Source organism: Microcaecilia unicolor, chromosome 9 (assembly GCF_901765095.1).
Source record: "Microcaecilia unicolor chromosome 9, aMicUni1.1, whole genome shotgun sequence".
NCBI lineage: Eukaryota > Metazoa > Chordata > Amphibia > Gymnophiona > Siphonopidae > Microcaecilia > Microcaecilia unicolor.
In genome coordinates, this window is record NC_044039.1 from 179,135,526 (window position 1) to 179,163,445 (window position 27,920).

At 43.4% G+C, this 27,920-nt stretch overlaps 1 protein-coding gene across 1 annotated transcript in view; it reads right to left on the reverse strand.

Annotated features, from left to right (window-relative positions):
* The window catches only part of KCNH5 (potassium voltage-gated channel subfamily H member 5), a 308,557-nt gene extending 283,482 nt beyond the window's left edge, over positions 1 to 25,075 (reverse strand). The window contains exon 1 of the mRNA XM_030215187.1: positions 24,421 to 25,075. Coding sequence (XP_030071047.1) covers positions 24,421 to 24,502 — 82 coding nt within the window. The 5' untranslated portion in view covers positions 24,503 to 25,075. The remainder of the gene's footprint in view (positions 1 to 24,420) is intronic.
* Between the last annotated feature and the right edge of the window lie 2,845 nt (positions 25,076 to 27,920).

Sequence of the window (27,920 nt, forward strand, 5' to 3'; positions counted from 1 at the left end):
GTAGTACCTCCCCTTTCATATCAATCTTTTGAATATCTTCTATCAGATCCTTGTCTAACTTCTCTGTTTGTGCAGGAGGTCTGTAGATAACCCCCGTGTGGATACAGGTTCCATCTTCTCTTTCCAGGATGATCCATAAAGCTTCTTCTTTTCCCCAGGTTCCCCACATTTCAGCCGCTCTGATATTCTCTCTCACATACAGAGCCACTCCTCCACCTCTTCGGCCCTATCTATCCTTCCTAAAAAGATTATAGCCCGGTACGGTCACATCCCATCCATGAGAATCGTTGAACCACGTCTCCGTAATAGCAACAATATCCATGTTTTCTTCAAACATCAGGGCTTGCAAGTCTTGAACCTTTTTACTTAGACTACGAGCATTTGTGCACATAGCTTTCCATGTGCTTAGTGAGTTTGGGTGGTTTTTTTTTATATTTACATGACCTTTTCCTCTGCCATCATGTTTATTCTGGGGGCGACTTTCCAAAATCCCCTGTTTCCTTTTGTCACCCCTCACCCTCTAGTTTAAATGTCTAGATACATACTGTCTGAATTTCTCCTCAAGGATCTCTTTTCCCATCACAGAAAGATGTAGCCCATCATTACAGTACAGCCTGTTATTTTTCCACGTATTACCCCATTCTCCTATGTATCTAAAACCTTCTTCTTTACACCAAGACTCAAGCCACTTATTGAATTCCTCTGTTTTGCGTAGTCTTTCCTCTCCCCTTCCCAACGTGGGAATTACTTCAGAAAAAGCCACAGTCCGAACCAAAGATTTCAGTCCCTCCCCAAACTTCTGGCACGCTCTATGTGCTATAAACTTGCTATTGTTGGCCAGGTCATTTGACCCCAGGTGAATTTCAACATCAGCATTAGAAGACTCGCTCTCTTCTCAGATCACTTTCAGTATTTGGTCTGTACATCTTGTAGCTGAAGATCCTGGAAGACATTTCACTACGTTGGAACCCCTGAACTGTGCTCCTAAGTTAATGCCTCTGAAAATGGAGTCTCCGAGCAGTAATAATTTTCTGCTTTTCACAATTCTGTCATTAGTTGGGGGATGTTTCTGGGGTTGTGCTATTTTCATTGCCTCTGGTTCTACCACAGTACTTCTTTTTTCGCTATCATAATGATACAACGCTGCAAAAGAATTTGATAGGAGCAAAGTTTGGAAGGGCGAGTGTTTCTGTGTCACAGATTTTAGTCTACCAGAGCATACTGTGACCCATCTATTCCTCTGATGTTTCATTCTCTGAGGCAGTGGTGGCGGTAAATTAGCTTGGAAATGAGTAAACCTGGACGCTTCTTTAATTGTAGTTAATTCCTTCTTGAGTTTGTTGATCTCTTCTTTCAAGGCTGATATTTGGAGACAGATAGGAAAAGCTCTACAGTTCCAGACAGTTTGCTTTAGGATTAAAGCAGAACATATATTGCACTGAATGAAGATCATAATGATGTGATTCACAAGTGTGAAAAGGTGAACCATGAGAGGGAATAACAAGAACTAGGATTGACCAATTAAGTGTAATGAAGATACTTGTCCCTTTATTGCCCTATATAAAGGGAGTTTACCTAGGGGTGTTGGGAGAGGAGTGGGTGGGACTAGGACACAGGTAACCTCAGTTACCAATCAGTAGTAGTAAGTACTGCTCAGTAGTACTACTACTACTGATTGGTAACTGAGTAAGTAGTAAGTGCTCCCATGTTATTGTTTCACATGTCCCACGTGCTAATGGACAAATTAGTGCGGGACCTGCAAAAAACAAATTGGAAAAATCCATAATACACTATCATGATAAATCTGGACTTAGCATATGGGAAAGTCCCACGTTAGCATGTACTAAGCCCAGATTTTACAATGGCATAGTAACAGGCTTCCACCAAAAATATTCTAGATGCTGCTGGGTCTTCAAAGATCATTCTGTCATCTCGTGCCAAGCAATCTCCACAAAATCGTGTTTGAGATCAACCCTGCATCAGGGAAACATCAATGCCATAAATCAAAGTACTCAATATATTCAATTTTACATATAATGTTTTGTTAGTTATTCTTCTGCATAACTGAACATATTGAGTATTTTGATTTATGGTATCAATGTTTCCCTGATGCAGGGTTGATCCCAAAACACAATTGTGTCAGATTGCTTGGAATGGACAACAGAAAAGTAGAAACCTATATATTCAAATAAACTTGATTTTATATATATATATATATGATTTTTTATATATATATACACACACACACACACACATTAATTCAAAATTGAATGCGGATTGAGAGCAAGATTTGGTTAGTGTTTCCAGTTTTACTGCTCGGCTGATGGTCCTTTAATTATAGAAAATAAAGTCATTTGTAAGGGTTTTATTCCACCCGAGACGTATCTATATATATACATGCTATGGGGGTAATTATATAAAGGATTTTTTTGTATGTAAACCCTGTTTTAGATGAGTAAAAGGCCTCTTATAAAATTACACCATGGGTTACACTTGGAAAAGAGATAGATAAGGGGAAATATGATTGAGGTCTACAAAATCCTAAGTGGTGTAGAATGAGTAGAAGTAAATCGATTTTTTACTCATTCCAAAAGTACAAAGACTAGGGGGACACTCAAGGAAGTTACATTGAAATACTTTTTCACTCAATGAATAGTCAAGCTCTGGAACTCTTTGCCAGAGAATGTAGTAACAGCAGTTAGCATATCTGGGTTTAAAAAAAGGTTTGGACAAGTTCCTGGAGGAAAAGTCCACAGTCTGCTATTGAGACAGACATGAGGAAGCTGCCCTGGGATTGGTAGCATGGAATGTTGCCACAATGTGGCTTTTTGCCAGGTATTTGTGACCTGGATTGGCCACTGTTGAAAACAGCATACTGGGCTAGATGGACCATTGGTATAACCCAGTATAGATACTCTTATGTTCTTATACGTGCAATGACAAGAAGGTCCATACTTTTTTATGACCTGCATGTAGGCCTGTTTAGAGGTATAGTTTATATACTGCATTTATATACAGTATACCCCCCACCCACCCCCCACCCCCAAGAAAAAGGGATTTGGGATTTAGCTCAGTCCTGTTTTACTAGTAACTCAAGGTGAGTTGCAGCCAAATACTATTTAGATATTTCTCTGTCTCCAGAAGGCTTACAATCTCTTTGTACCTGAGATACTGGAGGGTTAAGTGACTTGCCCAAGATGGCAAGTTGCTGCAGAGGGATTTGAACCTGGTTTCCCACCCACTGCTCTAACAATTAAGCTACTCCACCAAGAGAGATTCTACCTGTCTTAACAGTTTCCAGTCCTATATTTCTCCACGCTTCCATGGTAAACAGGAAGCCCCTTGAATTTGTAGATAAAAACAACTTAAACTCCAATTACTCAGTCTAGTGTATTTATACCTAACACAATCTCTCTAGATGTAAAGGGGGGGGTCTTTTACTAGGGTGCGCTAGCGTTTTTAGCTATTGCTAAACGTAGACACGTCCACAGGAATATAATGGGCATCTCAGCATTTAGTGCCAGCTGATGTTTAGCACTCCTTAGTAAGAGACCCCCTAAAAGAGGTAATTCATTTTGGGCCCTATTTACTAAGGCGCGTTAGCATTTTTAACGTGCCTACAATTAGCGCGCGAGCTAACTGTGTAGGTGCCTATAGGGATATTATAGGTGTATACATGGTTAATATGTGTTAAAGACGTTAACGCGCCTATAACGCGGCTTAGTAAGCAAGGCCCTTTATCCCTTCTTCCACAACCCTACCCACCTGAAACTTTCAAATGTAATAGTGTAATAGAAGGACTAGAAAGGACAACAGAAACAGAGCAGTCTTCTCTCCACAGCAGGTTGTCATGGCTGTTACGCTGCAAATAGAAAAAACAAAGCACCTCAAGTGTAGGTAGCATGATATTTCTGCGCTGGGTTTAGGTGAGCCGTCATCTTTAATTCAGGTTTTTGAATGAGCACTTAAGTAGTCTTTGGCACTAATAATATTCCTTAAGCAGTAACCTAAGAGTCCTCAAACACCAACTTGGACTCAGATTGTCAGAGAGTAGTATGAAGCGCGTTATGTCCACAGAACTTCCAACACCAGAATCCGCAGTACCCAACAGCCTAGTTTACATGAGAAACTGAGGAAATAAGCACTTCTAAATAATCCTCTGCATTTCTTGATGTATCATTCTCTAGCTCAGGAAGGAAATTTTCCTTCCTTAATTACAAATAAAATTAAAGGGAATTAAGTTCATTTTTGCATCTAGCCCTTTGAGAGGCAGACAAATATCATTAAAGTATTTTTGTTCGAAGATGGCTGTGTGGTAAGATCTCATTTCATTTAACTGAAGTGCTGAACTTTTCCAGAGATTTCTATCAATTACAACCACATAATATTTTTCCCTCAGAGACATTTACAAATTAGAAAAGCAATTAGTCCTACAACTGTCAGACATTTTGCTTTTCTACACCAACATAAATTGCCAATAGAAACTCCAGAAACAGGCAAGATGTGCACAACTAAAAACTTTATGTGCCTGATTTGTATAACAGGAGGCCTTTATGAGAAATCCAAAAAAGCATCTATTTTCTAAAGGAAACATTGGCAAAGATATGCCTTTATAAAATACGCACCCAAATCCAGCCCTGACAGTACACAATTGCCGACACACACATTTACAACTGTTGTAAGTCAGGTGTAAATGTGTGCATGTGTGCTTTGCACACATAATTGAAGAGCGATTTCCAAAACTCACTCAGTCCATTTTTTTTTTGTCAGTTTTGAGCTATGAGATTAACTTGGTTCATCAAGGCAAGATTCATTTACTGTAACATATTCCTGTGCCAAAATTGATGAGAAATAAGCTATAGTAAATGAATCTTACCTTGATGAAAGAAATTAATCACATAACTCAAAAATGGCAAAAAAAAAATACACTGAGTTTTGGAAAGTGTTCGTCCACTGCGTGTTTTATAAAATTCCCAGCTACATCACAAGTCTGCCCATTTTGTACAAACCGTACCCCCCTCCTCCTTTGTAATGCCTACATGTGGTGTGCATATAAGCAAGGCCATCTTATTGGAACATGCATAAGTGGGGCAGTTTTATATATTGCCTTTTATAAAATAGACCATTGTGACTCATGGGGGATTAGATCAAATGCTTCTTAACCCAGGCCTCAGGGCACACCCCGTCAGTCAGGTTTTCAGCATATCCATAATGAATATGCATGAGATAGATTTACATGCTATGGAGGCAGTGCATGCAAATCTCTCTCATGCATATTCATTGTGGATATGCTGAAAACCTGACTGGTTGGGTATGCCCCAAAGACTGGGTTGAGAAGCACTGTTTTAAGGGGTCCTTTTGCTGAACTGCATTAACAGATTTAGCACGCAAGCTAACAATTAGCATGCACTAAATGCTATGAAGCCCATTTTGTACCTATGGGCTTCTTAGCATTTGGCGTACACTAAATCCATTAGTGTATGCCAAGTTTAGAGGCTCAGGATAGACATCTAACCCTGATTGCCTGGTCTCCAAAGGAGTGTTTTGCACATTTCACTAAGTATCAGTGAATCACTTCACAAACTACTACTAATAAAACTGTTCACCTAAAATATGGCATCAAATATGCTATTAAGGAGGGGAAAAAAAGACCTCAGAACTTACATAGCCTTCAGGTGCTGATGCCTCTTTTCTTGTTACCACCATAGTAACGCCACATTTTGGTGAATAGTTTTATTAATGCTAGTTTTGCATATACCATGACAGTAATGAATCTCACTCCTAAGCCAAGACATGTGGCATCTGAGCTCAGTCTCTCAAATTTACTGCTAATGCTCACCATAGTACTTGAATTGTGCCAAGATATAACATGTACAGCCAATCTATCCAGGTGTGCTTAAAAATTCTTTTCAGTCAAGCCTGTGGCATCCAATACAAGTCCTTTTGACAAAAGGTATTCTTTGTTCTGTTTTTCCCCCTGAGGCAGAGGCGAAACAAGGGGGCTCCTTGTTGGGGGGGGGGGGGGGGAGCAGCTAAGTGCCTTAGAGAGACTGCTTATGAAACTGACCCGGGTTGATCTTACAAGCGGATATAGAGTTATTATACCACCCGGGTGGAGAAGCTAAGTGGAAAAGTTTTTTTTACTCTGGGCACTGGCAGCATGATTTGGACACCCTTTCAGTAGTTTGTCTGACACTAACCTTTGAGTAGTTTGTACATCTTATTCTTTTCTCTGTTTTTTGGCCCTAGCGGTTTTTCACTTTAAAGAGTTGTTTTCTGCTGAGGTTTGTTTTCAGAGATTGAAACCAATGATAAGTGCCCTTTTGGGGACAGTCCATCTCTGTAGGCTCCCTGGGCTACTGAGGTTTCTTTTCTTTAATATTCTTATTAGCTAGTAATCTCAAAAGTTTGTCGTCGGCTTTTTGAGCAAAAGATTGTAATTATATCCATTACAATAGGGAATATTTTTGTATCGTTCTTCCCAGGGGCATAGCTACGGGTGGGCCTGGGTGGGCCCAGGCCCACCCAAATTCAGCCCAGGCCCACCCAGCACCAGCGCCAGCTCCCATTGCCGGCCACTGCTGCTTTTCCTGTTGAGCAGCAGGGCCGGCGCTACAAAAAGAAGAAGCGCTAACGGCGCTAAGGACCAGAAATGTTAAAAAAAAAAAAAAAAAGCGCGGCACCGGCAGGCACTGTCTCGGCAGCCTTGAGGCATTGGCTGCTGGCTCCTCAGATGGAAGGATGGCAGAGAATGAGGGAAAACATGGAAGGATGGGGAGAAAGAGGGAAAACATGGAAGGATGGGGAGAAAGAGGGAAAACTTGGAAGGATGGGGAGAAAAGAGGGAAAACAGATGGAAGGATGGCAGAGAATGAGGGAAAACATGGAAGGATGGGGAGAAAAGATAGAAAACAGATGGAAGGATGGGGAGAGAAAGAGGGAAAACGGATGGATGGGGAGAGAGACTCTGGATGGAAGGATGCAGAGAAAGCTGAGAGACTGGAAGGATGCAGAGAAAGCTGAGAGACTGGAAGGATGTGGAGAGAAAAGGGACACTGAACAGAAAAGGGTAGAGTGATACAGAGACACTGGTTAGAAAGAGGGAGAGAGACATTAGATGGAAGGATCAGGAGAGAGGATAGATGGATGGAAGGATGGGGAGAGAAAGAGGGAAGACGCTGGATGGAAGGCTAGGGAGAAAGGTGACACTGGATGGAAGGATGCAGAAAGAAAGAGAGGAGACTACTGGAAGGATGGGGAGAGAGAGGGGAGACTGGAAGGATGGGGAGAGAAAGAAGAGAGCTGCTAGATGGAAAAGGAGAGTAGTGAAAGACTGGAGAATAAGAGGAAGGGGCATGGGGAGAACAAGGGTGAGAAAAGATGAAAAGCCATAAGTAGATGAAGGAAATTAAAGAATGGATAGTAAGAATGAATTAAATCAGGACAGAGAGAGAGAGGCAGAAAAATATTGAAGAAAGCAAAGAAAAGGAGAGAAAAATGAGAAATGGCCAGGAAACCGTGGCAGAAGAGTTAAGCGAAACGAAGGAAAGCAGAATCTAGAGACTGGGAGCGACACAATGAGAAAAAGTAAATGGCCATACAAGAAAGGTAAAGAAAATTATTTTATTTTTAATTTAGGATAAAGTAATATGGTACCTGTGTTAATGAAGTTTCAGAGACCAATACTTCCTTCCTTAGGTCAGGCGAGGATACCGTAACAGCATTATACTGACCTGAGGCAGGAGGTTTTGGCCTCTGAAAGCTCATTGAAAAGGGTGTTAGGCTATTAAATAAATTTTCTGAAATCTGATGCACTGAAAAGCTGCACTTTACCCTGTGTGACAAATGCATCTGATTAGCGTGACTAAATTTTGCTGGGGGAGGTGGGTAGAGAAACTTTTGTGCCCAACCACTTTGGGTTCAGGCCCATCCAAAATTGGCAGTCTGGCTACGCCACTGGTTCTTCCATATTTTCATAGCCTCTGTTTGCATTTCTTGATACTTGAGGATCTTCTTTAATATTGAACAGAAGATGTGCAGATTGTGTCACAATCTTGTAAAACTAGAGATCCAGATGCAGTGGCAAGAAAGAACAAAGACAGGGGAGTTTCCCCTTCCATCTTCATCCACTTCCTCTTCTCAGAAATCCTGGGTTATCCTTCCACCTGATTAATCACTTGCACAAGGAGGGAAGGGAAGGGGAAGGGAATGGGATTCAATATACTGCCTTTCTGTGGTTACAATCAAAGCAGTTTACATATTAAATACAGGTACTTATTTTGTACCTGGAGCAATGGAGAGGTAAGGGGCCCTTTTACAAAGGTGTGGGAGGGCTAATGTGCGGGTAAGCGTGTGCCCAATCTGCACTACTGCCGGGATATTGCGTGCATCTGGCGGTAACGAGTTCTTTCTTCTGGTACATAGCGCTAGCTTTTATGTAGGTTTTCTTTTCTCTGCACTGGCATCTCTTAAGTATAACAGAGGCTGAGGTCCACGGAGGTTCTCTTAACACCTTGGGTGGCCGAGTCCCTCCCCCACCTCCTCCTGTTGTCTAAATTGGTGCTGTGAGGTAGACACTAGCCTTAACCTCTTCTGGGGAACAGTGTTTGAAGTCTTGAGAGAGACAGCCACGTCGATTTCGAGCACCAAATTAAAAAAAAAAAAAAAAAAAGGCAAGAACTAGCAGCTCTGCTGCCACCATCGTTATTGTTTACAGCGGTGCAGCATTCGTTGGCGCAGGGTGAGTGCGGTGGTATTTGTAAAAAAAAAAAAAAAAGCCCAAAAGACTGCGCTATGGTGGAAAAGCTCCACCGCTGTGCTGTATGTCAGCGCAGAGGGCTGACAACAGCCAGTGTGTAAATCATGCACGCTGCAGAAACACCGTCGGTTGCAGTTCTTTCTGAGTTGGCATCTTCTTCGGCAGTGGCGGCTCAGCAGGATTCAGGTTTCCTTAAGTAAGGCTCCCGTTTTGGCGGGAGACTATGCCATTTTAGAGAAGCCGTCCATCTTGGGGGAATGTTCTACTTCTCTTCCACTGCACTTGGCTGAATCTTCTTTGGTTTCAGGAGCTGAGCAGGCAGGAGTTACTGCAGGGGGATTCCCTCCTGAATTTGTTCTCCAGATGTATAAAGCTTTTCTTCTACAGAAGTCAGGCCCAATTTCAGCATCATCTTCTGGGGTGTCAGAGATGCAGTTCTCTACAAAAAAGCCTAGAGTCTCCGGTAGTGGCATAGCTAGGTGGGCTCCCCTAAATTTTGTCCTGGCCCCTGGTTTTGCTGGCGGGGTTCCCCAACCCTGCCCTTTCTTCCTCTTCACGTCCTGCACGCTCCTTTAAGTGAAACTGAGCATGCGTTTTCAGTCCCAGTGTGGTATCAGAGATGCCACTTCCTCCTTTTAGTCCCCTGCCCATACTTCCCAATGAAGATGTCCAGGTCCAACCTCCGATTCCTGTGGGAGTTCGCTTAATGCAGTTTTATTGGAAGTGGTCCCAGATTACCTCTGATCAGCGAGTTCTCAAGCTTATTCACGAAGGGATACACCTTAGAGTTTGCGCAGCATCTTCCCGATGCTTTCCTAGAGTCTCCCTGTCGTTCTTGCCTCAAGGCAAGCACGGTCAGGGATACTCTGAGAAGGCTTCTCAAATTGAAGGCCATCTATCTGGTTCCTCCATCAGAAATTGGACAAGGTAATTATTCCATTTACTTTGTCATCCCAAAAAAGAAGTTTCTGTTCGGCCAATTTTGGACCTCAAAGCCATCAGTCGGACCTTCAAGGTCATCAGTTTTCATATGGAAACTCTTCGCTTGGTCATCGTAGCTGTGTGGACTGGGGAGTTTTTGACCACTGTAGACTTAACAGAGGTTTATCTGCACATTCTGGTTCATCCATTCCACCAGCAATTTCTTTGTTTTGCAGTCTTGGGAAAAATTATCAGTTTCAGGCACTGCCTTTCAGCCTTGCTACAGCTCCTCGTACCTTCACAAAAATCATGGTAGTAATGGCGGCAGTTCTCTGGAAAGAAGGCATTTTGGTGCATCCTTACCTGGGCGATGGGTTGATCAGAGTGAAATCGTATCAAGAGAGTCTGCAAGTCACTGCTCGAGTAGTTCAGTTTCTTCAGTCCCTCGGTCACTCGCACAAAATGTCACTTAGTGCCGTCTCAGACACTAGACTATCTCGGGGTGTCTTTCAATACATTGCAGGGTCAGGTGTTCCTTCTGCAGAGCAGGATTCTCAAGCTTCAGGATCAAATTCGAACTGAAGCTGATGCTGAGGTTAGCGGTATAATTATTTCCTATGGACGAGCATTAGGTTTTCATATGTTTTGGATATAGGCATCCCTTCCCCTTCTGAAATTAGAGCTGGACATCTATATTTTGGCCTCTTCCTAGTCCCACCCAAAACACACCCAGACCATGCTCCCTTGCTATAAGGATATACTGCAGTTTTAGATGTCTATATCTCAGCTTTATAAAATTAGAGTTTGGACGCCCATGCAATAAGAATGTCTAAATGCCGGTTTTCAGATATACAAAACACAAACAGAGCTTCTAAAATAAGGGTCAAAGTGTATTAAAATATCACTATACAATATATTATGTTATGTACTTATTAACCATCATTTTCCTCTTGTTCTACAAGAATGTATAAGGCATTTCAGAAAAAAATGTGCCTGATCTTAAAACAATATTAGCCCATACTTTTAAAGATTCTGACCCTGAGTCTGCAGTCAATTCTTGAAAATAAAGCCCTCTGTCCTTTTTCTGCTTCTATAAGTTATACACATACATCATGCCCAGATTCTACCCATGTGAGGGGTACACCTGTGAAAATCCATGTTACAGAAGATAGACACCTATTTACAGAACAGTGTGTGGCAGGAATTTTGGTATTTACACACATACATACATGCATATATTTCTGGCCAGGTACGGAGTCTGGCAATTCTCTTGGACTCCCACCTGTCACAGGTTCAACTGGTGATTTGAAACTCATATTTTAAGCTGCCATATTAAGAAAATTGCAGCCTTTGTTGCCTAGGCCTACTGAACAGCTTGACAAAGTTTGAAAATTTTATATCTTATGCGATTGCAATGGTTACCGTTGCTTATCATGTAAAATTTAAGTTGCTGTTGTTACTCATTATGCTCTTCTTTTTGTGTAATACTGTACTGTACAGCGCTATGTGCAATCACAGGCCTTGCAGTTGGTGACGAACTGAGATCTTGTGGTGCCCACTTTCCAATGACTGCAAGTGGAACAAACCAGGAAAGGAGTTTTTTTTTTTTTTTCTGTGACTGGACCATATGAATAGAATTAATTACCTTTGGGAATTGAAAAACAAAACTCATTTGGTTGCATTTAACCACTAGCTTTGTTTAGCTTATAAATTTGACTGATGAATTGGAACGTCCTTGATTTTGCTATTTGAGCATTAATTGGAGGATGGCTCGTCATGTCTGGGTTATTATTTGCCCTGCTGTACCTGGGATTTGGGGTCTTGAGTCGTTATGTTTTTGTACCGTAATTGCTTGTTATATAATAATAATAAAATATCTAATATAATAAAACGCACCCTCAACGTTCTGAGGACAACGTTCTGTGAAGCCATGAAGCCATCTGACGTCACTCCCAGGCTGAAGGGTTCGTGGATTCATGGTGTGAAGCCTTCAAGCCAGCCAGCTGTCTCTGCCCCGCCCTCGCGTCAAACCAAACAAATCCGGAAGCGAAGCGTCAGGGAAGGAGGCGGCGCTCCCGACGTCTAGCCTTCCCTTCGCTGTGTTCCGCCAAAGGCGGAACACAGCGAAGGGAAAGCTAGATGTCGGGAGCGCCGCCTCCTTCCCTGACGCTTCACTGCACGAACCGCCACGGAGGTACAGTTAAAAAGAAGAAAAAAAAAAGGGATGCATGGATGCGAAGAGGGGGGGGGGCATGGATGCGAAGGGGGGGGCATGGATGCGAAGGGGGGGGAGAAGAGGGCGGGCCAGGCTGGGACATGGGAGAGAGAGGAGCATGGATGCGAGGGGGGGTCATGGAAGGGAGAGAGGGGACTTGCTGGAAAAGGATGAATGGAGGCGGCAGGGGACAGAGGAGCATGGATGGGCATGGATTGGGAGGGCAGGACTCAGGGAGAGAGGGAAATTGCTGGATAGGGATGAATAGAGGGGACAGATGGGCATGGATGGATATGGATTGCAGGGCAGGCCTCAGGGAGAGAGGGCAATTGCTGGATAGGGATGAATGGAGGGGCCAGGTGACAGAGGAGCATGGATGGGCATGGATTGGAAGGGCAGGACTCAGGGAGAGGGGAATTGCTGGATAGGGATGAATGGAGGGGACAGATGGGCATGGATGGATATGGATTGCAGGGCAGGCCTCAGGCAGAGAGGGGAAATGCTGGATAGGGATGAATGGAGGGAGCAGGTGACAGAGAAACATGGATTGGGAGGGCAGGGCTCAGGGAGAGAGGGGAATTGCTGGAAAAGGATGAATGGAGGGGGCAGGGGACAGATGGCCATGGATTGGGAGGGCACGGCTCACACTCTCTCTCTCATATACAATGTCTTTCTGACTCTCACTCTCACACACTCTGTCTCACACTATCACATTCACTCTCTATGTGCCACACAGTCACTCACACACTCGCTTGGTCTCATACACTCACTCTCACAGAGAATGTGTGTCTCACACACACTCTCTCTCTCGCCCACACACACACACTCTCTCTCACACTGTGTCTCACATACACACACTCTCATTCTCACACACACACTCTCTCACAAACACACTCACACCCAGACTCACTCTCTCTTTCACACACTCACACTTTCACTCTGACTCTCAGTCACTCTCACATACACACACCAAGGAAAACCTTGCTAGCGCCCGTTTCATTTGTGTCAGAAACGGGCCTTTTTTACTAGTATATATATATATATACATATAATATATGTATTATTGTTCTCCACCCTGAATAATGGCGGACTATAAATAATAAAGATAAATATATGCCAGTAGTCTTGTTATTTATGCATGTATTTACCATGAAAATATTAGCAACTTCTTTATAAAATTACCCCTTATATAAATACAGCAAAGCAAAAGCAGGCAAATCATTCCATGAGATGTGTTTAACCAAGTGAGAAACATCTATGATCGTCTTTTTGTATCAATGCTGATACATCATTTGAGAAAAACATTTTGTATGCCCCTATTGATAGATGTATAAATGTTTTCTCCCAAGAGAATTTATGTATATTATTTTTACAAGCAATGATGCTGAACAGCTAAGAAGTATGAAATCAAATGCCTGGAAATGAGGATGAGATCATGAAAAAGAAGCTGTTCCCTAATAGAACAGCTCCATCTGGCAAAATGTACATTAGTTTGGATGGCTGTGATAGAGGAGTGTTTCTCCCAAGTCGGTCCTGGAGTACCCCCCTTGCCAGTCAGGTTTTCAGGACATCCATAATGAATATGCATGAAATTGATTTGGATACACTGCCTCTAATATATGCAAATCTTTCATGCATATTCATTGTGGATATCCTGAAGACCTGACTGGCAAGGAGGTACTCTAGGACTCACTAGGGAAATACTGTGATAGAAGAACTAAAGGTCGGTGGGTTTGGGGGAAGGGCTGTGAAAGTAAAACAGGGTTGGTGGATTTTTTTGGGAGGAGGGGGACTGTGAAACAAGAATTGGGATTTAGGAATTTGGGGTGCAGATTCTGCAAGAAGAGCTGTGGCCAGAGAATGTGATTCTGGGAGAGCTTTCGAAAGTAGGGCTGTAAGATTAGAGTTCCAGGGGAGTCATGGGAGATAGAGGGGAATGGTTAGAGTATGGTGGCAGGGGTGTGCTTCTGCTCAGAGGCGGTCTTTACTGGGGGACCTAATGAGGATTGGCTTGGGAGAGAGCAATCTTGATGTAGGCTGTTGGGAAGGTTATCAGATTGGGGGTGGGGTCTTAATTGAGAGGGGGTGCTTGTGGGAGAAGGCTGTTCAGGGGGAAATTTTTGTGTAGTGCCACCACTGCTTTTCATTTCATAATTGTTGTTTTGCCCCGAGACCTATGTTCCACATCTGGGGAGGTAGCATGAGTGCACCCACACACACTGCTGAGGCATGGCTCCCCCTGTATTTACTGTGCAGGCTTTGTATTTAGGCAAATCCGTAAATTGGTGCCCAACAAAGGAGCATGCATAGCGCCAATTCTATAACAGTACACCTAAGCCATTATAGAACAGTAACCCAAATAAAATTTGGCACACCTAATGGTAGGAGCAGTCTATTATGACCGTGCTTCTCCCATATTAATGCCCCATTGCATTTGTGTGTTCTGTGATCATAGGAGCACCATTTATAGAATAGCACCTAGCACCAACTCAGGTAAATGCCAACTAGTGACATCATTTATGTGCATAGGATCACCTATTCTACAAATCAGTGTCATGCATGGCACCTAAATTTTAAGTGCCCTTCTTAAGTTGTATGCCTAAGGTGCAGCAAATGCAAGTACCTACCACACTAACAAATAGGCCACTATTTGCTGAAAATACAAAGCTTTCATGCCTTCTCTAAAGTCACTGTTATAAAACTGCACCCTTGCATAAACCTCATGAAGATTAAGTTGTCCTAAAACTATACAATGCATGTGCTAAAAAATTCAAGTAACTCTAAAGCACAGGAGCCAGCTATGTGTGTGCCACTGAGTGCTGAGCATCCCCAGTACTGAACAAGCTCCTTCACTGTGCCGAGGGAGGGTGTTTGGCACCACCAATCATTTTGAAATGTTGGTGTTTATGCATTAAAGCATCAACATTTCTTGCACAGATGATTACGCAGATAATCAAGTTTAGAAAGCTATAGTACTTTTCATGCATATATGTAGATAGCAAACAGAATCTGCCTTTCAGAGACATCTTGGCGATGATCTCTATTGCCTCTAGAAAAATTAGTTGCGTGAACTTTTCAGTTGGAAAGCTCTTGTAATTTCTAGAACCCAAGACTGATCCTTCTGCATAGCAACAGCAGTAGGAGGAGACACCCCAGTGAAGGGAAGCTGAGGGACTATAGAAACCTAGTCCAGCAGATTGGTCTTGTCTTTGGTTCTGCTCCTTGGCCACTGCACCATTAAGCAAGGGACTAACACAGCCAGTGCACAGGGGGAGGAGGGTATAAAGAAAAACAGGGACAGAACATATTAAACTGCTGCACTGATTCCCAGGTTGATCTGGATGGGGATCAGCCCACTACACTGCCTCCAGGAGGAGAATATACAGAGAGGAGCAGTGGAGACCATCAGTCCAAGGAAGGCAACAGGGAAGAAAGAAGCTACCAGGACTGTGTACCTGAAGGCTCAAAGAGCTCAATTCCCTAAGCTACCATCCACCTCCATTCAGCCCGCTCTGATAACTAGAGTCCAGAGAGAGAGAGAGCAGCGAAGTAAAGAAACATCCATAAAGAACTTCTTTCCAAGACAGAGGATTTAACAAGGGTACTGCTGCTGCTGCTACAACTACTTCTAAAAAGACTATCCTGGTCGATATTCAGCGTTCTTTAACCAACCAGACACAGCTCCTGGCCGGTTAAACAGCACATAGCTGGATAAGCGCTAATATTCAGTGCGAGATAGTGAGTTATCTCTGCTGAATATCAGCACTTACTGCAGGATTCTATATATCGCGCCTAAACCTAAACGTATTCCTTAACAATGTGCACAAATTATTGGCTTAACAAGCCAATGAGCATTAACAGCACTTAACAAGCAATAATGAGCACTAATTGGCAATAATTAGAATTTACGTGCATAACTTGCTAAATTCTAATGCACACATCCAAAATGGGGCGTGGTTATGGGCATTACCAGGTTTACGTACATTGTTATAGAATATGGCACAGTCTGCGTAAGCCTACACACAGGGATATACGCCACATTTTTGTAGTTTTAGGCGCTGGGATGTCAACTAAGCATATTCTACATACCGTGCCTAAATCTTATAGAATATGCTTAGGCAAAAATGATTTCCACTCGGATTTTCCAGGCACCATATGTAGAAAATCTCCCCCTAAGCGACTAACCGGCTATACCGTGTGATATAACCATCTAGCCGCAAATAGCCTCAGGTACAAAATCAGACTGTGAGCCCTCCTGGGACAGGGAAATACCCAGTGTACCTGAATGTAACTCACCTTGAGCTACTACTGAAAAAGTGTGAGTAAAATCTAAATATTCTGCATTTTGCCAGTTAAGTTTAGCAGCCAAATTGGACCACCTAAATAGCAGTCCTCTTTTTGGTCACTATAAACTTAACCAGCCAGTGCTGAAAATTAACTTGGCTAGTTAAGTTTAAACTGGCCAAAAAAAAAAAAAACGGATATTCAGTGCCAGTCACCAGAAACAGCCTGGCACTGAATATCCAGACTCAGTGCCAATCATGGGACTTAACCGGCCTGCCTCTCACGGGCTGAATATCGGCCAGTATTTGACTGTAGAGGTACTATATCCTCCGTGCGGCAGAGGGCAAGAAAGAGTGAGATTCTTTCCTGCTCCCGCAGAGGCCACTACACCACCTAGGCGGCCTTCAAGGATCAAGGTAGGTCGTCTTGAGAGTTGTAGTGTATGGGAGAGGGGGGTTGTAGCATGTGGGAGGGGGGTTGTAGCATGCGGGAGGGGGGTGGTGTCATTACTATGGTGGCAGTGGCAGGGGGGCAGGCTTTGGCACAATATAAGTCATCACAAGGACAACATAAGAAAACCAATGGACTGCATTAGGGGCTTATAGCCCATTTAGTTATATTTAAGCAAATGAGAGATCTGCATAAAAGAAAATATTTATTTTTATTATTTTGACTTCTGAAAAACACTTGTCCCTGAAATATGCTCAAAACAGAATAATCCATTTGTACAAAAGATGAAAGGAAGATGCGATTCCATGTGCTCCAATGAAAGGAGAGTTTAATTTTACTTCCGTGTGGGTCTTTATCTATTGTCATTTACTGTGTTTCATCCAGCATCTGCCTCTCTGTCCTCCCCATTCCATCCAGCATCTGCCCCCTTCCATTCCCCACTTCCATCCAGCGTCTGCCCCCTTTCATTCCCCACTTCTATCCAGCATCTGCCTGTGTCTCCCTAATCGATCCAGTGTCTGACCTCTCTCACCTCCCCACTTCCATCCAGTATATGCCCTCTCTCCTCCCAGTTCTATCCAGTATCTGCCCCCTCCTCCCACTACCATCCAGCATTTGCTCCCTTCCCCCTCCCCCCTGATATCCCTGCTTTCCCAAACCAGCAGCAGTGCCAAAACAAAATACAAGCAAAGGGCTGCAGTGTGCATAACCGCAGCTGCCAGCTGGCTCTGCCCCAGAACATTAAGTGATGTCAGAGAGGGCAGAACCGGCAGCCACAGTTATGTATATTTCAGCCCTGCGATGCTTGTATTTTGTTTTGCCGCTGCCGTGGCAGAGGGTGGGAGTGGGAGGTAGACAAAGAAGGTCTGGGTGCACCGGCTGACAGTGGGCCAGAATGGCTGCATGGCCTCTTACCAGAACGTGTGCAGCAGCACAACTGAGAGGGAACAGTAGTGGAGAGGATAGATGCTGGATCACCAGGGAGGGAGGGGAGGGAGTGATGCAAGGAGTCTTCAACTGGCAAGGCTTGGGGATCTCTGCCAGGCGCAGCAAGGATGCACTACTGCTGGGTGGGTCTAACCCAAGCCGAGCCCATAGTGGGTGGGCCAGTGCCCACCTGAAGATATGCCACTTGAAAGTAGAAGGTGATAATCTCTATATAGATCTTGGCAGGATTCCATTTTGAATTCTGTGTCCAGCTCTGGAGGTCATACATGGTATGTACCAAAAGTCATACCAGACAAGACTCATGGACCTAAATATACACACTGCAGAAATAAAAAGAGGCACAGGAACGGGGTAGGATGGAGAAAGATACTCAGATTCCTTAAAGGTATAAATGATGCAGGAAAATAATTGTCAGTGGAAAACAAATTCTAGAACGAGAGAGAATAGACTCGGGAAAGAAAATAGAATTGGTTCCATGTGAAAAATGCTTGTTTTAATCCCTCAGGTGGGTGTCTTGCTCCCTGTACTGGGTGGTTTAGATGTGGAGTCACAGTCATTGTTAAAGGTGACACCGGAGTGGCCAGCATCAGGATCCATAATTTCCAAGTTCTGGAAAAAAAGTCTGGCGCATACTCCCTTGCCTCAGATTCTCACTGCAATGACCAGCCTAGGTTTAGGAGAGATGGGGGTATAAAAAGAAGGAAAACCCTGGGTAGATGCAAATAAAAACTTGTAGCACCAGATCCCAGCCCTTGTTCAAACTGAGCTGGAAATACAAAAAGAAAACTGACACCTTTTCTAAAAAAAAAAATGTGCATTTTACTAAAGCATTACAAAGTTTTGCACTTACCAAGTGGTTAAGTGCACAGCCTATGTGGTAACAATCATGGGCATTCCCACACTTTCCATATAATTACTACATAGGAAAAACAAACAAACTCTGCCATTTGGGGAAAAAAAAAATTCCCATAATACTACTACTACTACTTAACATTTCTAGAGCGCTACTAGGGTTACGCAGCGCTGTACAATTTAACAAAGAGAGACAGTCCCTGCTCAAAGAGCTTACAATCTAATAGACAAGTGAACGGTCGGTCCGATAGGGGCAGTCAAATTGGGGCAGTCTGGATTCACTGAACGGTAAGGGTTAGGTGCCGAACGCAGCATTGAAGAGGTGGGCTTTAAGCAAAGACTTGAAGACGGGCAGGGAGGGGGCTTGGCGTAAGGGCTCAGGAAGGTTGTTCCAAGCATAGGGTGAGGCGAGGCAGAATGAGCGGAGCCTGGAGTTGGCGGTGGTGGAGAAGGGTACTGAGAGGAGGGATTTATCCTGTGAACGGAGGTTACGGGTGGGAACGTAAGGGGAGATGAGGGTAGAAAGACAGTGAGGGGCAGCAGACTGAGTGCATTTGTAGGTAAGAAGGAGACGCTTGAATTGAATGCGGTATCTGATCGGAAGCCAGTGAAGTGACCTGAGGAGAGGGGTGATATGAGTATATCGGTTCTAGCGGAATATGAGACGTGCAGCAGAGTTCTGAACAGATTGAAGGGGGGATAGATGGCTAAGTGGGAGGCCGGTGAGGAGTAAGTTGCAGTAGTCCAGGCGAGAGGTAATGAGAGCGTAATGGCCCCCCTCTCCCACCCAATCCCTTATTTGTCCTACTTGTCAGTCTTGGATAGATTGTAAACTCTGTTGAGCACTGGATATGATTAGTAGTTCTCTAGAAATGATAAGTAGTAGTAACATAGTAGATGACGGCAGAAAAAGACCTGCATGGTCCATCTAGTCTGCCCAACAAGATAAACTCTTATGTGCTACTTCTTGTGTATACCTTACCTTGATTTGTATCTGCCATTTTCAGGACACAGACCGTAGAAGTCTTGCCCAGAACTAGCCCCACCACCCAAACACCAGCCCCGCCTCCCAATCTCAGCTAAGCTTCTGAGGATCCATTCCTTCTGCATAGGATTCCTTTATGTTTATGCCACGCATGCTTGAATTCCGCTACCATTTAGTAGTATTAAGTATAGTTACAGAATGCAGATGCATTAAGTACTCATTCCCTGCCCTTCACCAATGTTTCCTCCAAGGAGTGACGTGTGTGTGCAAATTTGTTTTTCGTGTGAGGAACAAATTTTAAAACTTGAGCACCAGTATTAGCAATGGCATTTCTGTATACAGCACAAAAAAATAAAATTTAAAAAAAAAAACATTTTTGTGAGCAACCATGTAAAATCTGTGGACGTAGTGGCGTAGGAAGGGGAGGCGGTCCGCCCTGGGTGCACGCCGCTGGGGGGTGTCGGCGCTGCTGGTTACCTGCTCACTCTGCCCCGGAAAAAATGTTACTTCCTGTTCCAGGGCAGAGAGAGCAGGGAACCAGCGGAGCAGACGCAGCTCCCAGCTATGTGCAGTCGGGGCGGTTCTGCCCTCCCGCCCATCCCTCGCCGCTTTCCCTCATCGCCTGACGCCTTCCCTCGTAAGTATGCGCTCAGGGGGGTGCGCTCCGGAGAGGGGAGGGTGCGTCGTGCTGCACCCGGGAGGGGTGCGCAGCGGCGACCCGCCCCGGGTGTTAGCTGCCCTCGCTAGGGCACTGTGTGGACGCTCCTAAAAATTGCCCATCAGCCACCTCGTAACAAGGTATGCCCTTAGCATGTGAATTTGTGCATGCTGTGTGGCTAGCATAGTCACAGTTACAGTGGCTATGTGCTAATTCACACAGTAACTGCTTACTCCTGACATCTATAGCAATGCAGAAGGAAGTAAATTTGACAGACTAGATGGGCCTTAGGATTCTTATCTGCTATAATATTCTTTTTCTAAACATCTCCTGTTTGTATTTAAATCCTTTACAGCTATACTTTAACAAAAAGAATTAGGTGAACGCTAATAAATTTGAATGCATTCATTGAAATTCAGTGCACTGCCTTGTCAAAATTTTGTACAGCAACTAACAAGTTGAAGTTCATGGAGTTTTCTGACTGCAACAGAATGTGAAATGACCATATATAAGAACTTATAAGTAAATACTAGCTTTGGATAGGAACTGCAAAATCTATAATTACACTGAAACCTCAATGTGAATTACTTTCAATGACATCAATATAAAACAATTAAAAATTAACAAACTCTCTTTATCGTTAGGTACCATTACCTGATTTTGAAAAAAAAAACATGTTTTCCCACACGCTTTTAAAGCCACACTGCTTGCTACTAGCTACAAAACTTCCATCTCTCTCAAAGATAATGCTACATTGCCTGGCAAGAAAGTTGGGCTTTATTTTAGAACCAAGTTCCTGCTCCTTGGAACAGCTCAGGCTGAACAACATTGCTTTGCTTAACAGCGACACCTAGTAGCTAGAATCAGCTAGCAAACATATTGGGTTCCACAGTAAGCTACATTTTGTGGTTCCTGGTTAAAGACTCTCAATGCAAGGGCTGGACTAGACAGGAAGAGGAGGAGGAAGAATTAAAATCTATATAGTTGTAAATGGGAACTTAAGTGCTGCAGCCCAGTAGAAGCTGGAAGCCCGAAAGAATAAGGCTGAAAATTTTAAATTCATCTTTTTTTGTCAAAGGAAAAGGTGGTCCATCTGGTGTAGCATTCACAACATCACTAGCACAAAAGCAAACAACTGGTGGCTAGGGAATGATGAAAAGAAAAAGGAAGGCGAAGGAGACTACTGTGAACCTAACTGAATTTTCCATTCATTTATGAGAAGCCATGTTTATTTTAAAAGAAGATTCAAGGGATGCTACCTCAGAATAACTAAAATGACCTTTACAAAGGAGATCCTTGCCATTGGATATTACCTTAAGGGGGTAAAGTTTATTGCCACTTAAAGAAGCCTGGCGTGAAACTATAGGAACTTATTCCTGACCCAAAATTTTCTTTTTTTTAAAAACAGTATTAGTTTATTTGTGTAATCCTGAATATTGCAAATGCCATTGGAGCGATATTTTATGTACCTGATGTTATTGATTCCTTGATTCAATAAAGATATTGTCAAAAAAATAAATAAATAAAGGAATGAAGCCTGGCACTGAGATTCCTGTTTATGTACACCAGCTGGCATTACTTTGGCCATTAACACCTGCTAGTTGATAAAGGGTTAAATGAACCCTAGGGTACAAAATAAGTCCTATGCTTTAGCTGGCTGAAATGTACCCTCATTGATTGTTTTGTTCAAGGTCGCATATGGCAACTCTTACACAGCAAAAGACAATGCAAAATAGCTACTAACTTACACAGTCACTGTAACAAGCTTTTGACCAACAGATAGAAAGTGACAGATGATAGTGTTTTTCTCATTTGACAAACAGTGAAAACATTTGACTTTTATGATCCGTTTAGTGTTCACAGCAAGAGTGCTAAAATACGGCAATACGGTGCAATATGTAGAATTACATCTTACCAAGCTCTGCTAATTATTTTGTAGACCTTAAACTACAGAGCAACAAAGATTTTACTTATTAAATTTCTACTCCAGCACATAAAAAAAAAACTATAGAAAAGTTTCTCTCATTTCCTTACTTTTCCAAGTCAATTCTTTATTCTCACTGAACTGTGAATAGATGTTTCTGGTTATATTACTTTGGAACCATTTAACATTGTTAAAATGAGTAGAATTTCAGTTTTACTATTCCCTAATTTAAGCATCAAAAGTTCAAGTCAGTCCACTAATCGGACTGTATTCTTTCTTTTCTCTTGATGTTCTCAGTGTACATTATTTTAACAATCTCATGTTTACTGAACTTCTTGCTTAGGGAGTTTGGGGAAATAAAACCTGCATACTGCCTGCATTCAAACTGCAAAGATTTAAAGCAATTTATAGTCTCATGAAAGATGATGAATTTACAAATGTGTGGTGCTTACCGTACAGTGGAGTCCCTGCAGTATTGTGTTGTGTTTATTATTATTTATTTCAAAAAGGGATTTCTTCTCATTAAAATCAATTACAACAAAGTCCAACTTCAAGAAATGCTCAGGAGGGCTATTTCAGAATATCTTGGGAGGGTTCTTGTTACCTTCCAGCTCTTAAAAAGGCGTCATTACCTTTTGAACTTACAGTAACTAAACGTTACCTACACCCTTGCTAGAGTATTCCATGTTCAACCTTAAATAAGGCATGATCTGAGGTATGACCAGAGCTACAGATTCCAAACTGCATTTTTAATTGATCGCACCGAATTAGAATGCCTTTAATTGGTATCTCTACCACGAATATAAACAACCCGTTTATCCTATAAAACCATTCTTGACAGAGCCCCAGGAGAGGGAACGTGCACACCTGCGATGACCTCTTGTTGGAAGAGATGACAGATAAACCTGAAGAGCTCCTTTTTCAACAGGAAAAGAGACCTATTCATCAAGTAATCGGTCGTGTTGTGCTTTTATCTGAGCTATCTGCAGTCATGTACGTTTTGGATTTCGAAACCGCCTTTATCAGAAAAATGCGTGCACGGACGGTTGGGGATGCAAAAACTTAAGCAACCGTTCAAATATGCTTTTGAAACCAAATCCTAATACCAGCTACTTAGAAAACCTAAGGAATTTTACATTATGGTCAGTAAAGCCCAATAAATAAATAAATTACACATCAGAATGCTTTAGTGCTAATTCTAGGGGACGTGGGGGGGGGGGGTCAAAATGGCAATACTAAAACTCAGCAAATAATAGTATAAATGATCATATTCATTTCGTCAATAATCTACAATAGATGCGTGAGGTGAGAAGTGCAACACCAAATAGGGCTGCTGCTACGAATAATGGTATCAGGTACAGGATAAATTTCAACATCAAAAAATTCTACAAATTAAAGACTTCTGAATAGAGAGTGATATCGGGGGGGGGGGGGAGAGGACTAGCCCTAGTCACTAGTGAAAATGGGAAGAAAGCCTCCCACAGCTTCTTCTCGTCTCATTGCAAATCCAGATAGGCAGTCGAGTGAGGTGGGCCACTAGGATCATGGCCAAAAATCAATATTTAGCTTAATACAGCATCAACCACCTGTAGAGGTTAAGGGTGGGGCTGGAGATCGGTTTGTTTGAACCCTCCAAGCAAAACTGCGCTGTCCCTGATCTGGATTAAAGCCTAATTGAAAAAAAAAAAAAAAAAAGCAATTACACAGGGAACCCTGTATCTGAACCACACTGCAATAATGCAGATATTTCCGAATGGAAACTTTATGATGTTCTAGGATTTTTTTTGTTTTCTATAATATTTTCAATTAATACGTGAATATAATTCTTTACACAGAAAAGGGATTTGTCTTTTTACCATGACGCCCTGCTCAGGTCACGGGCTTCACGTGTCAACTACAAAGGGAAAAGAAGGGGCAATGGGACTTGATATACCGCCTTTCTTAGGTTTTTGCAACATTCAGAGCAGTTTACATATATTCAGGTAGGCTATTCTTTGGGGTTCTACATAGAATGTTGCCACTCTTTGAGATTGTGCATGGAATCTTGTTAATGGGACTTGATATACCACCTTTCTGAGGTTTTTGCAACTACATTCAAAGCGGTTTACATATATTCAGGTACTTATTTTGTACCAGGGGCAATGGAAGGTTAAGTGACTTGCCCAGAGTCACAAGGAGCTGCGGTGCGAATCGAACTCAGTTCCCCCAGGATCAAAGTCCACTGCACTAACCACTAGGCTCCTAACCAGTAGGCTACTCCAATCGAGCGAGAAACAAACAAAAAAAAAGGAAAGATAACTTTTCTTCAGTCCCTTCCTTGATCCATCCGCTAGAACTCAGCCCCTCCCCGCCCTAGCGCACTTTTTTCTCTCTCAAAGTTTCCCTTCGCAGCCCCCGCGGCGCGCGCGGTGGAAGTAACTCTTACCGTTCGAGCGCCTGACAATGTTTTCCAGAAAGGTGTTCTGCGGTGCCACCAGCCCTCGTTTGCCTCCCGGCATCCTGTGCATGGAGAGCTCGTGCTGGCGCGAGAGGCTGCTGCGCTGGTGCTGCCGACGCTGGCGGTTAGCAAGTGCGGTGGAGTAGCTGTGGGAAGGCGGACGAAGCAGTTCATGGTAACGCTCCTGCCGTGGCTGCTACCGCTGCTGAGCAACCGAGCCCAGTCCCCCCTGGCTTGGAGGAGGGCAGGGAAGGGCACGAGCCGCGGGTCCGGAGACAGGGCAGGACGAGGCTCCAGATGGGCTTCAGACCCCCCCGCCGAGCGAGGAAAACAAGTCGCCCAGACACACTTCTCGCTTCTTCAGCTGCCGCTGCAATTCTTCCTCTTCTTCGATTCCCACAAAATAAAAACATTGCGCCTAAACTGATAGCCCTGTGGGATCATATTATAGTTCAGTGGGGTGGAGGGGGCGGGGGGAAGGAGCCCAGGGTGCAAACAAAGGAGGAGGGGGACGGGAGGGTGCCGTCCGTCAGCTGTGCAGGCTGCTTCCAACCTGAGTAGTCTTCTGTGGCGTGGAGGAGAGACTCTCTGTGGGCGTCCGCTTCATCCAGTGACGCTCCTGCAACTGCTCTTCTTGCCTTCTAGCCCTTGTTGTCCCGGGGTTACCTTCACTCCTGTCCTAGATACGCCAATAAACATTGGGAAGCGGAGAGAGAGAGAGATTTACTGTGCGCTTGTTGCAGTGCTACAGGGCAGCTTCTCTTTTGCAGATGGTGTCTTTGCTAGCGCTGCCGTTGCCAAGGCACTCTTTAAAGCTAAAAAGGGGGTGGGGGGGGAGCATTGCCTTGGATGTAAGCTTCAGAAGGAAGAAAAAAAAAAAGTTACAGGTTGCATGAGCACTAACCTGCTAGGTAGGGTACTGTTGTTTCTCATTAAAGGAAAGCAACTAAATAAATGCATTAATTTTAAAGGATTTCTTGGTAGAAGGGGAGGTGTAATCTGTGACTTCTTGATAGTGTAATCGTCCTCTGCACTGTGACTGCATTCCCATGGACTAAAAATTATTTAAAAAAGAAGAACCCCGCCCTAAGCTGTCATACTGAAATGATGGCTAATGCTTGTTTTGTCCTTGTGTTAGATTGAGGCCGTTGAAATCTTTTACTTGGAATTATGTGATGCAATCACTTTCAACTGAAACGACAGCAGTTTATTGTTTTTGATGGGATGCTGTAATCATGTAACAACAAAGAAGGAAAAGTTGCAGGAGTAGATTTGAAATATATTTTTGGGAGTACTTAGGGGTGAGGTGCAGACAAGGAGAGGAAGAGACACACATGCTTTTAGGGATGGGGGTCTCCCTGAGTTTGTGCTGATCAAGCCCCTCTTTCTGACAGAGCGGTTCAACCATAACTCTGAAAATGCCCATTGGGAGGTAAAAGTTTAATTCAGTCTATAGCATCTTTGCCAGATTTATGAGGCACTTGGTTTTATATTACTCCCACAGGAAGCTCTTGACTTTATTTTTACCCTGATAAAATAAAAAAAAAAAACGTGTCTGCTATAACAGCGTGAACTGAAAGATTAGCTTTTAAAATATTTGTAGCAATTTCTAAAAGAAACAAATATTGTTCTAAAAAGAAAGTGAATTACGGAGGAAAAGGTGCAGCAGCCGGAACATGGGAGCGTAAAGCAGGCAGAACAGAAAGGCAAGAGTGTTTTTGGAAATGAGCATCCAGACTATGCAGGCTTAAGACGAGCTGCTGTGAGGGGCCCAGAGGAAGGGAATTTTGGGGATGCTTGGAGAAGCTGGGGATGGTACCACGAGGAAAGGGTCTGGACAGGGGGCTATGAAAAACGGATGGAGCTATCGGTGGGTAAAGTTGCACCTGGTTGGGGAAACAATATTGAAAGGATAGGTAGTGAAGGAGGGTACCGAGAACTTGGTGTTGGGTGGGCCCTGGTCTGGTGTGGGAGCCTGCTGGGCAACGATTTTTGAGCTGGGCAAGGTATCCCCCACTGGGCCCTCTGGGTCAGCAAAGGATTGCAGTGGGAGAGGTTATGTGGCTGACAGACCTAGATATCCCAGTTGGTGGGGTTAGGGAGAGGTATTTGTGTTGCAGATGAAACATAGCAAGATAGAATGGAACTGGGAACATCCAGCCAAAAAAAGAATGAAGAAATCCTGGACAACTGAGCAGTGGAGAAAGGAGAGAGACTCTGGAGCTGAAGAAAATCAAGATGGTGTCAGAATGTCCGCCAGGACAGAACGAACAGACAGATGAACAAATGTTTACAGACATCAGGAAAGCTGGCAAATTGGGCAACATTATAATAATGGCTAATTTCAGTTACCCCAATATTGACGATAAATGCTACATCAGGGAGCGCTAGGGAGGTAAAATTCTTAGATGTAATAAATGAACCGACAAGAAGGGGAACTATTTTCGATCTAGTCCTTAGTAGAATGCAGGACATGGTACAAGAGGTATGGGTGTTGGATTCCCTAGGAAACAGTGATCATAACATGGTCAAATTTGAGCTGATATCTGAAGTGAAGTCACTAAAGAAATCTACTTCTTTAGCAGCATTCAATTCTTGAAAGGGTGACTATGACAAAATGGGGGAAATGGTTAAAGGGATGCTGAAAGGGTCAGCTGCAAAGGTTAGGACTTTAAATCAGGCATGGATGTTTTTTAAAAATACCATTGCGGAAGCCACACATTAACGAAGGTGGAAAGAACAGCAAACGACAGCCATCATGGTTAAAAGGTGAAGTGAAAGATGCTATTAGAGCTGAAAAAACAATCCTAATGAAGAAAATAAAAAGCAACATAAGCAGTGCTGAGCTAGATGCAAAGCACGAAGACTAAAAGAGAATATGAAGAAAAACTTGCCCTGGAAACAAAAACTCATAGTAACAGCTTTTTCAGGTCCATCAGAAGCAGAAAGCCTGTGAGGGACTCCGTGGGACTGTTAGATCATGAAGGAGCAAAAGGGTCACTCGAGGAAGACAAGGCCATTGCAGTGAGATTGAATGAGACTGGTGAGCCTGACATGGGTGCCCCAAAATCTCAACCAGCATCCTGACCAATGTTTCTGATATCGCTGCCTGGATGTCTCAACGTCATCTGAAACTTAACATGGCCAAAACCGAGCTTCTCATCTTTCCCCCTAAACCTACCTCTCCTCTCCCCCCCCCCCCCCTTTCTCTATTTCTGTGGATGGCACTCTCATTCTCCCTGTCTCATCAGCTCGTAACCTTGGGGTCATCTTTGACTCCTCTCTCTCTCCTTCTCTGCTCACATTCAGCAGATTGCCAAAACCTGTCGTTTCTTTCTCTATAACATCGTCAAAATCCGTCCATCTCTGAGCACTCTACCAGAACCCTTATCCATACTCTTATCACCTCTCGTCTTGATTATTGTAACCTGCTTCTCACCGGCCTCCCTCTTAGCCATCTCTCTCCTCTTCAATCAGTCCAAAACTCT